Source organism: Pogoniulus pusillus, chromosome 18 (genome assembly GCF_015220805.1).
Source record: "Pogoniulus pusillus isolate bPogPus1 chromosome 18, bPogPus1.pri, whole genome shotgun sequence".
Classification (NCBI taxonomy): domain Eukaryota; kingdom Metazoa; phylum Chordata; class Aves; order Piciformes; family Lybiidae; genus Pogoniulus; species Pogoniulus pusillus.
The window spans coordinates 13,254,591-13,268,958 of NC_087281.1; the positions used below are offsets into that span (position 1 = coordinate 13,254,591).

General features: G+C 42.7%; 1 protein-coding gene across 7 annotated transcripts in view; it reads left to right on the forward strand.

The window, feature by feature from the left end:
* Positions 1–14,368, forward strand: part of SMOC2 (SPARC related modular calcium binding 2) — a 161,802-nt gene that overhangs the window by 65,578 nt on the left and 81,856 nt on the right. For all 7 annotated transcript variants that reach the window (XM_064158445.1, XM_064158449.1, XM_064158451.1 and 4 more), the window contains one exon: positions 10,701–10,872. In XM_064158445.1, the coding sequence (XP_064014515.1) occupies positions 10,701–10,872 (172 nt within the window). The remainder of the gene's footprint in view (positions 1–10,700; positions 10,873–14,368) is intronic.

Sequence of the window (14,368 nt, forward strand, 5' to 3'; positions counted from 1 at the left end):
TCTGCCTCTTTTTAAAGTAATTTGTTAAGCAGCAGCAAAAAGAAATGGTGGACATGCTGGCATTCAGCCCTGTCATCCTTCCATCAGTGAAACAAAGTAGTGCTCACTTAGAAAAGCACCTGATAAAGCAATAAACCTGAAAAAGAATTTCATGCCAAAGCAACACTTACCAAAGCAGAACTCTGTTTAACAGTAAATTTTCTGTGCTGATCATAACAAGATCATAGTGTAGTTTTAACAATTAGTCTCCAAGACCTCCACTGCACTCAGAGCACTGAGGGAATAAAGCATACTACCTTAATGGATAGGTAATTTGGAGCTGACTTTGGGTCCTGACTCAACAGTAATTTAAAAGAGCAAAACAAATCGAAGCAACCACAAACACCACCACAACTACAACCAAATCCAACAGCAAGTCTAAACCTCACATTCCTGCTCAGTGAAATTGCATCCACTAAGCTGTTTCTTCCAACCATGCTGGCTAAAGTTTATGTGGAAAGAGGTCTGATGTCATAAGCAACTCATGAACTTGTGTTTCCTGAAATACAAGGACTCAAAGGGGTGCACATGTCTGTGTTCAGAGGTCAACAGGATCCACTGGAATAAAACAGTGTTTCTGCAGGCATTAGAGAATTCTCCATTCTGTCTTCTTGCAAATGCAGACACCTACTGGAGACCTTTGATAAGTTGTTTTTTGAAATGTAGACTCCTCATCTGTTTTAGTTGTCTGGGACCTGGGACTTGGAATGGTTCTTCCCTTTCGTTTTTCTTTGACACTATCAGCTAGGTCAACCTCATAGGTTTCGTTTTTCTTTGACACTATCAGCTAGGTTAACCTCATAGGACTGTAACTGTTTACAGGAGAGCTAGCTGATCAAATTCTCCAGTTCATAAAGTGAAAAGGATATTTTTAGGATGTGATTAATCTTACCCTAATTCAGGTGAATCTTATCCTAATGGTGCCAGTTTCTAGTTTCCTTAGTCTAGGCAACTAGCTCCACGTTGTGAAATCCTCATCATGGCTTGCTGCCCTGGAGAGTGCTGTAGTATGTGGCTGGAATACTAAATGGGTTTTCAAGAACAAATGTTCATTTTCAGACGTCTCAGATTACCTCACAGAAGACCTCACTTGTTTACTCAGTTGTGTGGTAGTGGAATATAATAATGGAAAGACTGATTTACACCAAGAACCTTTGTCATTGGGAAGAGACACAAAAATGTTTTGATGAGTTTTTTTGTTGTAAGTGCAAATGGCCTTGCTCACAGTAACAGCATGACTGTATACATTCTAGCTCATCATAGAATCAACCAGGTTGGAAGAGACGTCCAAGATCATCCAGTCCATCCTATCACCCAGTCTTATCCAATCAGAATAGCATTTGATTAGTTCTCTGTGTGATGGCTTTCTGTGTAAGTTCTTCTAGGCAAGCCTAACCTTAATGGTGATGTCTTGTATATCTAGACAAAGGAGGTCACAGTTTAAGAAGGCAGCTCTGGGTTTGTCCTGGAGCTGTCACGAAGGACTGCTTTGCTTCAGTGGGACAGCTTAAGGTGAACTAATCTGTTAAAGCTACCTTAAGTATAGCAGTTATACAGAGTTGTCATTTTTTCACAGTATCTTCTGGTACTATTGTAAATAACTTGGTAGTAAAGATGAGAAGAATTTATGTTTCCATACCTTTAATCACTAGAGTTTGCTTTTCTATGGCATTGGGATAAGAGTAAAGTTTGTTCTGCAGATATACATCCTGTTTCATTCCTTGGTAGGAAAGTGATGAACTGAGGCAGACTATCTGGTTAGAGTGCTTTCTAAACCGCCTGTAATGTGTTGATATTTACACATCACTGAATAGCAACAGGCACCAGTGCAGATTAGGGGTCGTCCTGTGGAAAGCAACTCCATAGAGAAAGACCTTGGAATCCCAGTGGACAGGAAGTTATCCATGGGACAGCAGTGTGCCCTTGTGGCCAAGACCACCAACAGTATGCTGAGATGAACTAAGAAAAGTGTCCAGCAGGTCTAGGGTGATTCTTTTCCTGCTCTACTCTGGTTAGACCATACCTGGAATACTGTGTCCAGTTTTGGCCTGCCCAGTTGAAGAGAGACAGAGATCTGCTAGAGAGAGCTGGGAGAATGATTGCAAGACTTGAACGTCTCTCCTATGAAGAATGACTGAGAGAACTGGGGCTGTTTAGTCTTGAGAAAGCTGAGTGGGGATCTTATTGGCATCTGTAAATATCAGAAGTGGGAGTCAAGATGAAGGTTCCAGTCTCTTTTTGGTGGTGCCCAGTGATAGGACAAGGAACAGTAGGTAGAAGAGAGAAGACAGGAGGTCCCACCTCAACACAAGGAGACACTTCTTTATGGTAAGGGTGACAGAGCACCAGAACAGACTGCCCAGAGAGGTTGTGGGGTCTCCTCCTCTGAAGACTCTCAAAACTCACCTAGATGCACTCCTGAGCATCTTGCCCTAGGTGATCCTACTTTGTTAGTAGAGATGGACTGAATGATGTCTGGAGGTCTCTTCCAGACCCTAACATTCTGTGTTTATAGCCTGCATACGTGGAGAGATATACACACACAATGGGGGTATGTGTGTATATGTGTATTAACACATTTATATGTGTAATACACACACACATGTATTACTAAGGTTTAATTAATTTTTCTTTGTAGACTAGCCCAGAGAGGACAAAATGTTTCTAGCATGGATATTTCCACATCTGTCCTCCAGGCAGATATCAGACAGAAATAGCATGGATACTTAAGTCACTGTAAAGCAGCACATTTTTCAACAGTGCAAAGCCCTAAGCACTGAGCCACTTTAGAGCATTCTGATCCATAGTCTGTTAACATGTCATGCATGCCAGCTGCAGGGAAGTCAGAGCATTCTATTAAGCATCTTACAATAACCAAATGCAGGATAAAGAAATTGCCTTTCAAAGCTTATGGTTTGCACTAGGCTTTTCAAAGCAAAACAGTGACTTCTAGCATGCTGCTTTTCTGCTTGTTTTTCCAGCTCTTTTGGCCCTCAGCCCCCAAACAGCAGGTACTCTTCTCTTGTTTTGCAAGCAGACTTGACCTTCGCTTTATATTCTGAAGCAGTAGTTTCACTTGGCCAGAAGAAAAGCATTAACAGAATCATAGAATCAACCAGGTTGGAAGTGGCCTCCAAGATTGTCCAACCTGTCACCCAGCCCTGTCCAGTCACTAAGTGCCTCAGCCAGGCTTTTCTTGAACACCTCCAGTAATGGTGACTCCATCACCTCCCTGGGCAGCCCATTCCAATGGCAAATGATAGAATCATAGAATCAGTAAGGGTTGTAAGGGACCATAAGGATCATCTAGTTCCAACCCCCTGCCACGGGTAGGGACACCCTACCCTAGATCAGACTGGCCAGAGCCTCTTCCAGCCTGGCCTTAAACACCTCCAGGCATGGGGCCTCAACCACCTCCCTGGGCAATCCAGGCCAGGCTCTCACCACTCTCATGCTCAACAACTTCCTCCTCACATCCAGCCTGAACCTACTCAACTCCAGCTTTGCTCCATTCCCCCCAGTCCTGTCACTCTCTGATACCCTGAAAAGTCCCTCCCCAGCTTTTTTGTAGGCACCCTTCAGATACTGCAAGGCCACAAGAAGGTCACCTGGGAGCCTCCTCTTCTCCAGACTGAACAGCCCCAACTCTTTCAGTCTGTCCTCACAGCAGAGATGCTCCAGCCTTCTGATCAACCCAGTGGCTCTTCTCTGGACACACTCCAGCATCTCCACACCCTCCTTGTAATAGGGGCTGCAAAACTGGATGCAGTACTCCATGTGGGATCTCACCAGAGTGGAGCAGAGGGGGAGAATCGCCTCCCTCGACCTGCTGGCCACACTTCTCCTGCTGCAGCCCAGGATCTGGTTGTCTTTTTGGGCTGCAGATGCACACTGCTGGCTTGTGTTGAGTTCTCGTCCACCAGCACCCCCAAGTCCCTCTCCTCAGGGCTGCTCTCCCGCCAGTCCCTGCCCAGCCTGGATTTGTGCTTGACCTAGATGCAGGACCTTGCACTTGTTGAATCTCTTGAGGTTGGCTTGTGCCCATCTCTACAGTGTGCTGTAATGCATGCTATGCCTTTGCAGTGAACAAGTTGATGAATGTATTACCTTGAGAAATGATTTAATAACACAGTAAATAAACCATCAAATACTTACTTTTGAGGTACTGGAAAAACTTTCTCATGAACTGCAGCATGATGCTTGTGGTTGAGGAAATAACCATGCTGTCTATTCACAGCCCAAATGTGAGACCAGTGACAAAAACAAAGCTGAAAGATAAAAGCAGAGTGGATGACAGAGTAGAAGTAATTTTACCCAGTTTAAGCAAGGTTTCAGATGTCTACTTCTACATACTTTGACAATACCTCTGCTACCTAACTCCAGCAACAAATGAATGAAAGATCAGCAGGACTGTCAGTGATATAGGGAGTCACATTTCAGCCAGAGCTAAGAGTCTTTGGTGTGTGAGATGAAGAGGAAAAGTAGTGGAATTTGATGATGTCTGAAACACATGGCAGTAGATAATACTTAATCAGTACTTGTATCTGTCGAGTGGACACATTCAGTTTATAGTGACTTTGGTATTATTAAGTGAGGCAAATTTATTAATTAAGGAATTTTCTGTAGTCCATTTATCATTCTTCTCAGAAATATTCCATGAGAATTGAAATCAGGAACTAGTATGGTTTAGTAGACCCCTTGGACATCGAGTGTTGTGAATTATAATGCATCGTAAGGGCTGAAATAAAGTTTTAAGTGTATTAAAATGTAAAGCAGAAGGTAAGTTAAACAACTGCAGTTCAGCAGTCATGCCTCTTAATCAGTGGCACAAGCTAATGCTTGGAATTGAAAGCAGTTTTCTGAAACTTGACTAGGCTAGTTTCTGTGCTATTAGGGGCAGGAACACCTCTCTGTTAAAAGTGGTTTGCTTTTAAATAGGGTTTCACCATAATTGTCCAGGTTTTGCTGGTTGTTCAAAATACTTCCTCCTCAGGTTCATCAGCTATTGTTGGCTTAATTGCAGTTGCTACAAGCATCCAACAGAAATGCTGCTTTAAGCTTGTCTACCAATGAATCACTTGTTTATAGAATAACAGATTTATTTCTTAAATCAACTTCAAGACAAGCAAGTGAGCCAGTATTCAAGGTTAGGGTGAGTCACAGAGTGGCTGGAGAGCAGGTAGGAAGAAAGGGATGTGGGGGTACTGCTAGATAGTAGGCTGAAGATGAGCCAGCAGTGTGCCCAGGTGGCCAGGAGAGCCAATGTCATCCTGGCCTGGATCACAACAGTGTGGCCAGAAGGACAAGATTATTCTTCCCCTGTACTCAACGCTGCTCAGGCCACATCTTGAGTCCTGTGTCCAGTTCTGGGCTCCTCAATTCAAGAGAAATGTTGAGGTGCTGGAACATGTCCAGAGAAGGGCAATGAAGCTGGTGAGAGGCCTGGAGCACAGCCCTGTGAGGAGAGGCTGGGGGTGTTTAGCCTGATTGCTGTCTACAACTACCTGAAGGGAGGCTCTAGCCAGGTGGGGGTTGGTCTCTTCTGCTAGGCAACCAGCAATAGAACAAGGGAACAGAGTCTCAAGTTGTGCCAGGGGAGGTCTAGGCTGGATGTTAGGAGGAAGTTGTTTCCAGAGAGAGTGATTGGCATTGGAATGGGCTGCCCAGGGAGGTGGTGGAGTCACCATCCCTGGAGGTGTTGAAGAAAAGCCTGGCTGAGGCACTTAGTGCCATGGTCTAGTTGATTGTATAGGGCTAGGTGCCAGGTTGGACTGGATGATCTTGGAGGTCTCTTGCAACCTGGTTGATTCTATGATCCATCTAGAAAAATATAGTGTGCTGTTTTATAGAAAAAGAATATTTTCACAGGCAGGTACAACTCTAAGATTTGCATTATCTCAGTTTTTGTGTAACTGACTCAGCTTGCCCCTTTTTAACCAAATGGACAATTCCACGAGAAATCCTATAGCCTTTGCTTGTTTCAGCATTTCTATTCTGATGTATTTATCCATTTTCTTGGCTACATGGGAGCAAGCAGTGCTGACTTGGGCTTGTATCATGTTGTGTAGCTATAGTGAAAAATAACAGTAGTGCATTTTCCAAATGTCAATCACACTTTGTATACTTCTCTCAAAGTACATTTGCTAATCTCTCTTTATTGGTGTCTTTTTCACAGCTGCTTGCCTTTTTGTCCTTCCTGCTCTTAAAGCCCTTAGTTACACAAGGATGGTAGAGATTGTTTAAATGTACAGCCCAAATTCACCAGTGTGGTTTGGCTAACCAACAAGCTGTTCAAGTGGGCCTCCTGGGTATGTCTTTTCCCTCTACTTCTCCAGGTTGCTTGAAGATCCTTAAACCCATAATTTACCCTAATCTGCTCTAAGGCTTTGAAATAATAAAATTCTTAAAGAAAACTCTTTGGATAAATGCCCTTTAAAATATATTTTTCATCTGTGAACTGTCATGCTCTCAAGGGAATGGATTTTATTTCTCAGATGATTAAGGTGATTTTCTGTCCAGTATGTTACTGTGGTTTGTCCACCATGGTCAGGCAGACCCATCTTAAATCCTGCAACACCTCTCAACAGAAAAGATCAGAAATGTCTAGGAGAAAAACGGGACAGAGCCTAAACTGCTGCTGTGTATATTTTTTTTTTCTGGTGCCTGGATTTAATTTCTTCATCTCCTGCATCATTTTCTGTGGGTCACAGAGCCTTTCTGAGATTTGGAAAAATAATTCTCTGCTCAACAGGGATGTCTCTGAGGATAAATTAAAGGTGGCAAAGTGCCTAGCCATTATGAAGGAATACTCTTAGGCATGTCAAAAGGTTGTCCTCAGATGCTTACTTCACAGAACAAGAAGAGAGAGAACACTTGACAGTGCCAAATTGAAAAGTGAACTCTGAGGCAAAGTAGGAGGAAGTTGTTGGCAGAGAGAGTGATTGGCATTGGAATGGGCTGCCCAGGGAGGTGGTGGAGGCACCGTCCCTGGAGGTGTTGAAGAAAAGCCTGGCTGAGGCACTTAGTGCCATGGTCTAGTTGACTGGACAGGGCTGGGTGCTAGGTTGGACTGGATGATCTTGGAGGTCTCTTCCAACCTGATTGGTTCTATGACTCAATGATTTTTTTTCTTGCTCTTTCCCAGTCACAGCTCAGCTAATTATTAATTGCTAATACAATGCTAAATAATTTATATTGCTAATAGATAATTGCTATAATATAATGCTAACGTGTGGGGAAAAGGAACATCTCTTCTCCACTTTTGGAGCTCTATAGCTAAATTCCAGAAAGAATGGCTTGGGCTTTGTATGTGATTTGTGAGCAATTTGATTCTGAATCTAATTATCATTAAAAATGGAAAATTCCTTTAATGTGTCAGGCAAAGGATGCTTTGCTTTTTATGTTGCTATGCCACTAAAATGTAAAAACTCTGGTCAAAATTCAACTATATGACTATTATTTTAATGTGACACCCTAGAGATAGTGTCTCCATTTTCAGGCATACCTTTCCAGAAAGACATCTTTCTGTAGATTCTGTGATCTGTATTTCCTCATGTTAAGTGATAGCAAATGCAAATAGACAACAGTTTAAGTATGAAGATTATGGAGATTTATGACTCTCTTTATATTTTTGGGGTGTGTAATAAAATGCAGGGTATCTGTATATAACAAATGTTTCCTGACTTTAGCTTGCATACTCTTTTCCTCTTTTTTTTTTTTCCCCTTGAAATTTCCCTCCTAGCAGTTTGTTTCTAATTTGGAGTTAAAAATCTTCTGTACCTAAGGTTTATGATTATGAAATAACAACAATGAAACCAAAGTGCTTGAGTTGAGTGAAGACCTCTTCTCAAATGCTTAGGAGAGCAACTATCTCTCGGTAGCTATATGCATTCCTTAATTTTCTGCTTATTCAGAGACACCAGAAGGATAGAGAAAATCAAAATCTTCTGTACCTAAGGTTTATGGTGATGAAGTAACAACAATGAAACCAAAGTGCTTCAGCTGAGTGAAGACCTTTGCTCAAAGGTCTTCTAATGCTTAGGAGAGTCTCTCTCAGTAGCTATATGTGTTCCTTAGTTTTGTGCTTACTTGGAGACACCAGAAGGATAGAGAAAATCATTTGAGGACTTAATGAGTTCACCTTCTCACTGGTACCTCTTTTTGAGGAGCACAGAAGACAAAGTAGTATTTTTGGGTTTGACTGCTTTTGGCTGGCATGCAGCAGCATCAGAACCAGTTAGTTTTTTGGCAGTGTGTTTCAAATCAAGTGGTTCCTGCTTTCCACTCTGCCAAGGACAATGCTGAATGCATGACCCTTGCCTGCAGCACTGAAGATGGAGGGGTGAAGAGTTAGACCTGGTTCAGTGTGACTTCATGGCAGAACTAGAAAGGGGAGAATCTGTTGAAATTCAAAGTAGGAGCAGCCTACATTACTTCTGTCAGCCTATGCCCACTCACTGACTTCTGGAGGTGATAAGGTTGAATTTCTGAGGGAGTGTGATGCAATGGATGTAACTGTCAGGATTTGAGTAACAGAGGTCTTGCAGGGGTCTCTGATGTAAAATAAGGACGTGAACTATCCTGTGCCAGTCCAGAAAAAAATGCTGTAGCCCATGAGAAACCCACACTGGTGCAAGGACAGCTCCCAAAGACCATGGTCCATGGGCAAGCCATACTGGAGCATGGATCTCTCTGAGGTTTTGTAGTGATGGACTGTGCATGCAGAGGCTCACACCATGCTCAGAAAGAGCAGTTAGAAGTTTCTGTCAGTTGGTAATGAATGTAATAATTTTACCTGGTTCAAACCAGGTTTCCACACAGCATATAGCCTGGTTCAGATTTTCACCTTTCTGCTCATCCATGGTAGAGCATGTTGAAATATCAACAGAGACTAGAATTATTTAGGTTGGAAAATACCTTTAAGATCATTGAATCAAACCATAAGCCTAACAGTTCCAAGTATACCACTAAATTATGTCCCTAAGCACCACATCCACAAGTCTTTTACATCTCTCCAGAGATGATGACTCAACCACTTCACTAGGCAGCCTGTTCCAATGATTCATAACCCTTTCAGTGAAGAAATATTTCCTAATATCCAATCTAAGCCTCCCTTGGTGCAACTTGAGTCTTTCCTCTAATCACAGAAAACATCCATTTGGAAGAGACATCAAAGATCATCCAGTCCAAACTTTGACCCAGTTTAAGGTCAATCCTAAACCATGTCCCTGCTTGCCAGGTCCACACACTGCTTAAACACATCCAGGGATGGCAACTCCACCACTGCCCTTGTTGTATCAATCCTGTGTTTGATAACCCTCTCTGTAAAGAAATATTTCCTATCATCCAGCCTGAACCTCCCCTGACACAGCTTGAAACCATTTCCTCTAGTCCAGTCATTTGCCACCATGGAGAAGAGGGTGATCTCCTCCTCAGTCCAACGTCCCTTCAGGTAGGTGTAGAGAGCAATAAGGTTTCCCTTCAGCCTTCTCTTCTCCAGACTGAACAACCCCAGATCATGCAGACACTCCTTGTAGGCCATGTGCTCCAGGCCCTTCAACAGCCTCATTGCCCTTCTTTGGGCATGCTTCTGAACCTCAGTGTCCTTGTTGTAGTAAGTGGTCCAGAACTGAACACAGTACTTGATGTGTGGCCTCACCAGTGTTGAGTACAGGGGGATGTTGAGGTTCTGGAACGTGCCCAGAGAAGGGCAAAGAAGCTGGTGAGGGGCCTGGAGCACAGCCCTGTGAGGAGAAGCTGAGGGAGCTGGGGGTGTGCAGCCTGCAGAAGAGGAGGCTCAGGAGGGACCTCATTGCTGTCTACAACTGCCTGAAGGGACACTGTAGCCAGGTGGGGGTTGGTCTCTTCTGCCAGGTAACCAGCAACAGAACAAGGAGACACAGGCTGAAGTTGTTCTGGGGGAGGTCTAGGCTGGATGTTGTTAGGAAGTTGTTGGCAGAGAGAGTGATTGGCATTGGAATGGGCTGCCCAGGGAGGTGGATTCACTGTCCTGGAGTTGTTGAAGAAAAGCCTGGCTGAGGCACTTAGTGCTGTGGTCTAGTGGACTGGACAGGGCTGGGTGCTAGGTTGGACTGGATGATGTTAGAGTTGTCTTCCAACCTGGTTGATTCTGTGATTCTAAATGATGAAAGAATAGACAGCCTTACAAGAAAAGCTCTATACAGCAGCATCTGAGATAGAGGAATGATACCTAAGTGAAAATTAAGGCGTATTTAATGAAGACCATCTATTGACAGAAGATAAAACAGACAGGAGAAAAAAAAAAGGACTGGAAACTGAACAGAATTCTGTGTATGCAAGCAAAGTGAGGATGGCTGCCCAGGGAGGTGGTGGGGTCACCATCTCTGTAGGTGTTGAAGAAAAGACTGGAGGAGACAGTGCCATGGTCTAGTTGATTGGATAGGATTGCATGATAGGTTGGACTGGGTGATCCTGGAGATCTTTTCCAGCCTGGTTGATTTTATTCTATTCCATTCTCTTCATATTCAATCTAAAGAGTGCAAGCCAATATTTTGAGCTTCATAATGGTCAGAGAACATTCAGAGGGTTCCTAATTGTGGTGGTGGATTTGGGGAAGGGGATCACAGAGCAGGTTTTGCATGAGAGTAACATTCCTACAGCATTAATTTATTTCTTTCTAGTTTTTGAGAGTTGACCAAGACAAAGACAGAGAATGCAGCCTGGATTGTGCAGGTTCCCCACAGAAATCACTCTGTGCATCTGATGGAAGAACTTTTCTATCACGGTGTGAATTTCAACGAGCAAAATGCAAAGACCCTCAGTTGGAAATTGCCTACCGGGGGAACTGCAAAGGTAAACAAATCATTTTCTCTTGACTTTAATGAGAAATAATAGACCTAAGTAGTTTTTAATATGTCTATGTACTGAACACTAAGAGTGCTATACATGAAGAGTTTGCTAAAGTGAAGTAGGCTGAAACTCATCCTGTTAATTGTATAATAATATGCTACATAATTTAGTATTTATCTATTATCATCTGCAAAAAATATTAGTCCCCACCCATTTGAGTACTTGAGTGCTGTGTCCAGTTTTGGGCTCCTCAATTCAAGAGAGATGTTGAGATACTGGAACGTGTCCAGAGAAGGGTGACAAAGCTGGTGAGGGGCCTGGAACACAGCCCTGTGAGGAGAGGCTGAGGGAGCTGGGGGTGTTTATCTGGGAGAAGAGGAGGCTCGGAGTGACCTCATTGCTGTCTACAACTACCTGAAGGGAGATGGGAATCAGATAGGAGCCAGTCTCTTCTGCCAGACAAGCAGCAACAGAGCAAAGGGACAGAGTTTCAAGTTGTGCCGGGGGAGGTCTAGGCTGGATGTTAGGAGGAAGTTGTTGCCAGAGAGAGTGATTGGCATTGGAATGGGCTGCCCAGGGAGGTGGTGGAGTCACCGTCCCAGGAGGTGTTGAAGAAAAGCCTGGCTGAGGCACTTAGTGCCATGGTGCAGGGCTGGATGATAGGTTAGATTAGATGACCTTAGAGGTCTCTTCCAACCAGGTTGATTCTATGATTCATTTACAATATAGTAAGTCACTATTAAAAAAATGGTAAGCTTAGGTCCTTATTCTGAAGGGTCATACCTTTAGCAGCTGCCATGTAATTCTAAAGACTGTTATCTCCTGCAGTCTCTTGTCTACTACAGTTTTCTATTTTGAGTTAGAAATGGCATTTTCTTAGCTGCAACTGTTTATTTAGTGCAGAAAAGCAAAGAGGAAAAAAATGGATTACAGAAACATGTAATGTTTTGAGCCCTTGTAAGACTATACTACCTACACCATTCTCTTTTCCTTCTGATCTCTCTTTAAAGAAACTGTGAACATGCAGCCCTGGCACTCCAGTTCCAATAAATATAACGTATTCACTTAAATCTTTTCACGTTTAGAATTGCCTAGTGCTAGAGAACACAGCTCCTTGCTTAAGTGTAAGTTGATTCCCAACACAGTGATCTTCTTTCTAAATGTAATAGAAGTGGCTGTAAAGATTTACTTTCGCTTGCTCTCTGTCCAAAAGAGAAGGGTGAGAGGAAGGGAGAAAACCCCTGGGACCACACGTATTGAATCTCTACAAGGCAATTTTCCGCATCATCTCTCTCCATTAGCTCCAGAAAGCCTCTGTAGCATCAAGACTGCTTCAAAGAGACATTCTATCTCATCTTCTGCCTGGATGAAACAATATGCTCATTCTTCAGCTCTTTCATTATAAGCCATTGTATTAGCTGATGGATCTATTTACTTTTGTGAATATGGGTAGAATAATGAAGCCATCTGAGCCAAAGCTTTTGTTACACTTGTCAATGACAGAGAGATTTATTGCATTCTTTATATTTGCATACTTTATATCTGGGGCATTATACACTTCAGTGTAAAATGGTTTTGAGTATTTGGGTTTTCTTTCTGTTACCATATTGACAATGTCCTCTGCAAGAAGCTTTTTTCTGTAAAGATGAATTGAATTGACCTACTGAAGATGTCCTCAGTGATGCTGGCAAATCTTTTTGCAGTCAGCTACTGCAAATTAGAGAACTGCTCACTTGCTGTATTTTAATGAATAATGTTATGAATGATAGTGTGTCAGTGCAATTGTAAACTTGCAATTAGACACCTTAGGCAGCTACGTACTGCTAATAGCAAGTGTGCATCACACACTCATTAATCAGATGCTTTTAATCTTACACCCCACGTTGGGCGCCAAAATAAAGATGTGATGATTTGGGTGTTACCCACCCTACCACACTTAAAGTCACCCAGACTAGACTCAGCCTCTGGAAATTGAAGAATGAAGCTATATTTACAGCTTAGCACAGTATACAAGCAGGTATTTACAATATGTACAGCTATAGACAGAAATGTATCAGTTAAAAAGATAATACAGAAACACAACAGTCCTCTCAGAAATCAAAGTCCCCAGGAGGGGCTCCCAACCACCCTTTTGCCTTCTCCCCACCCCTCTACCTTACCGTATACTTTGCCTTAGGTTCAAGGTGAGTTTGGAGGGTCAGCCAGGGGGGTTAGGAAGCAGAAGGATTAGGCAGGCTAGAGAGAAGTGCATGCAGCCCAACAGCCCAGAGAGACTCTGTTATCTATGTTTATGTTCTTGTTCTTATACATCTCAGCAAGCCTACGAATGAAGTAGACATCACCATTGTTTCCTTTTCGCAGCCTATGGTTTAATTCTTCTCACCAAAATATCCCAGCTAGGCTCACACTAGCAAGTTAAATAAATGCAAATGTCACTCCAATGTTTACCTCTTTTTCCTTTGATAGGCATTAAACACATGGCTGCAAATAATATACGTAGTCAATACTACTGAGACCAGTGCTCTTTTAAATACTAAGTAGTATTCAAGTCTGAAGTGATCAGTGTCTTTTTACCTACCCATGGCTACAATTGTCAGATATATTTAAAGCTATACAAACAAGTTTTAGAGCAGAGAAAGGTTCTTTTGTTTGCCTAGCTGCAGTTTCATTTTTTTTTACTTTTGAGAGTTCCATCAAATGTTCTTCCAAAAACGCTAATGAAGTCCTCAGATTAAGACTTCTTTTGAGCCAGTTGCTTTTGAGTGGTGCAATTTGTTATTGTAGGTAATGATTGACCAAATCACAAAATTACAAAGGTGTAGTTTAGAATTGTGGAATCAGTCAGGGTTGGAAGGGACCACAAGGATCATCCAGTTCCAACCCCCCTGCCATGGGCAGGGACACCCTACCCTAGAGCAGGCTGCCCACAGCCTCATCTAGCCTGGCCTGAAACACCTCCAGGGGTGGGGCTTTGACCACCTTCCTGGGTAACCCAGTCCAGGCTCTCAGCACTCTCATGGTGATGAACTTCCTCCTCATGTCCACTCTGAATCTCCCCATCTTCAGCTTTGCTCCATTCCCCCTGGTCCTGTCACTCCCTGAGAGCCTAAAAAGTCCCTCCCCAGCTTTTTTGTGTCATTCTAGTTCCTGATGGATTAAAACACCTAAAACAAATGTGAATATGAATGAGCTCTCAACCTCCCTCTAGGTTCTGAAAAACAATTAACCTTCCACAAAGTAATATCAAAACAAACTGCTCTGTGAGTGGCTTTCTCTGAAGACATTACAAAGCTTTTTTTTGTGGGTTGTTGGGCTTTTTTTTGGTTCAGTCCACTTCCAGACAGTGCTGAAATCCATTGCTAAGCTTGGAAATGGCATAAGAAGTTACAATCTCATAAAATTTACAGACTGCTTTGGCAGTTTCAAGAGTCTCAAATAATCTGAGCACGCTGTAGATGAACATCTATATTTTTAGATACTTTTCCAAGCAAAATATAAA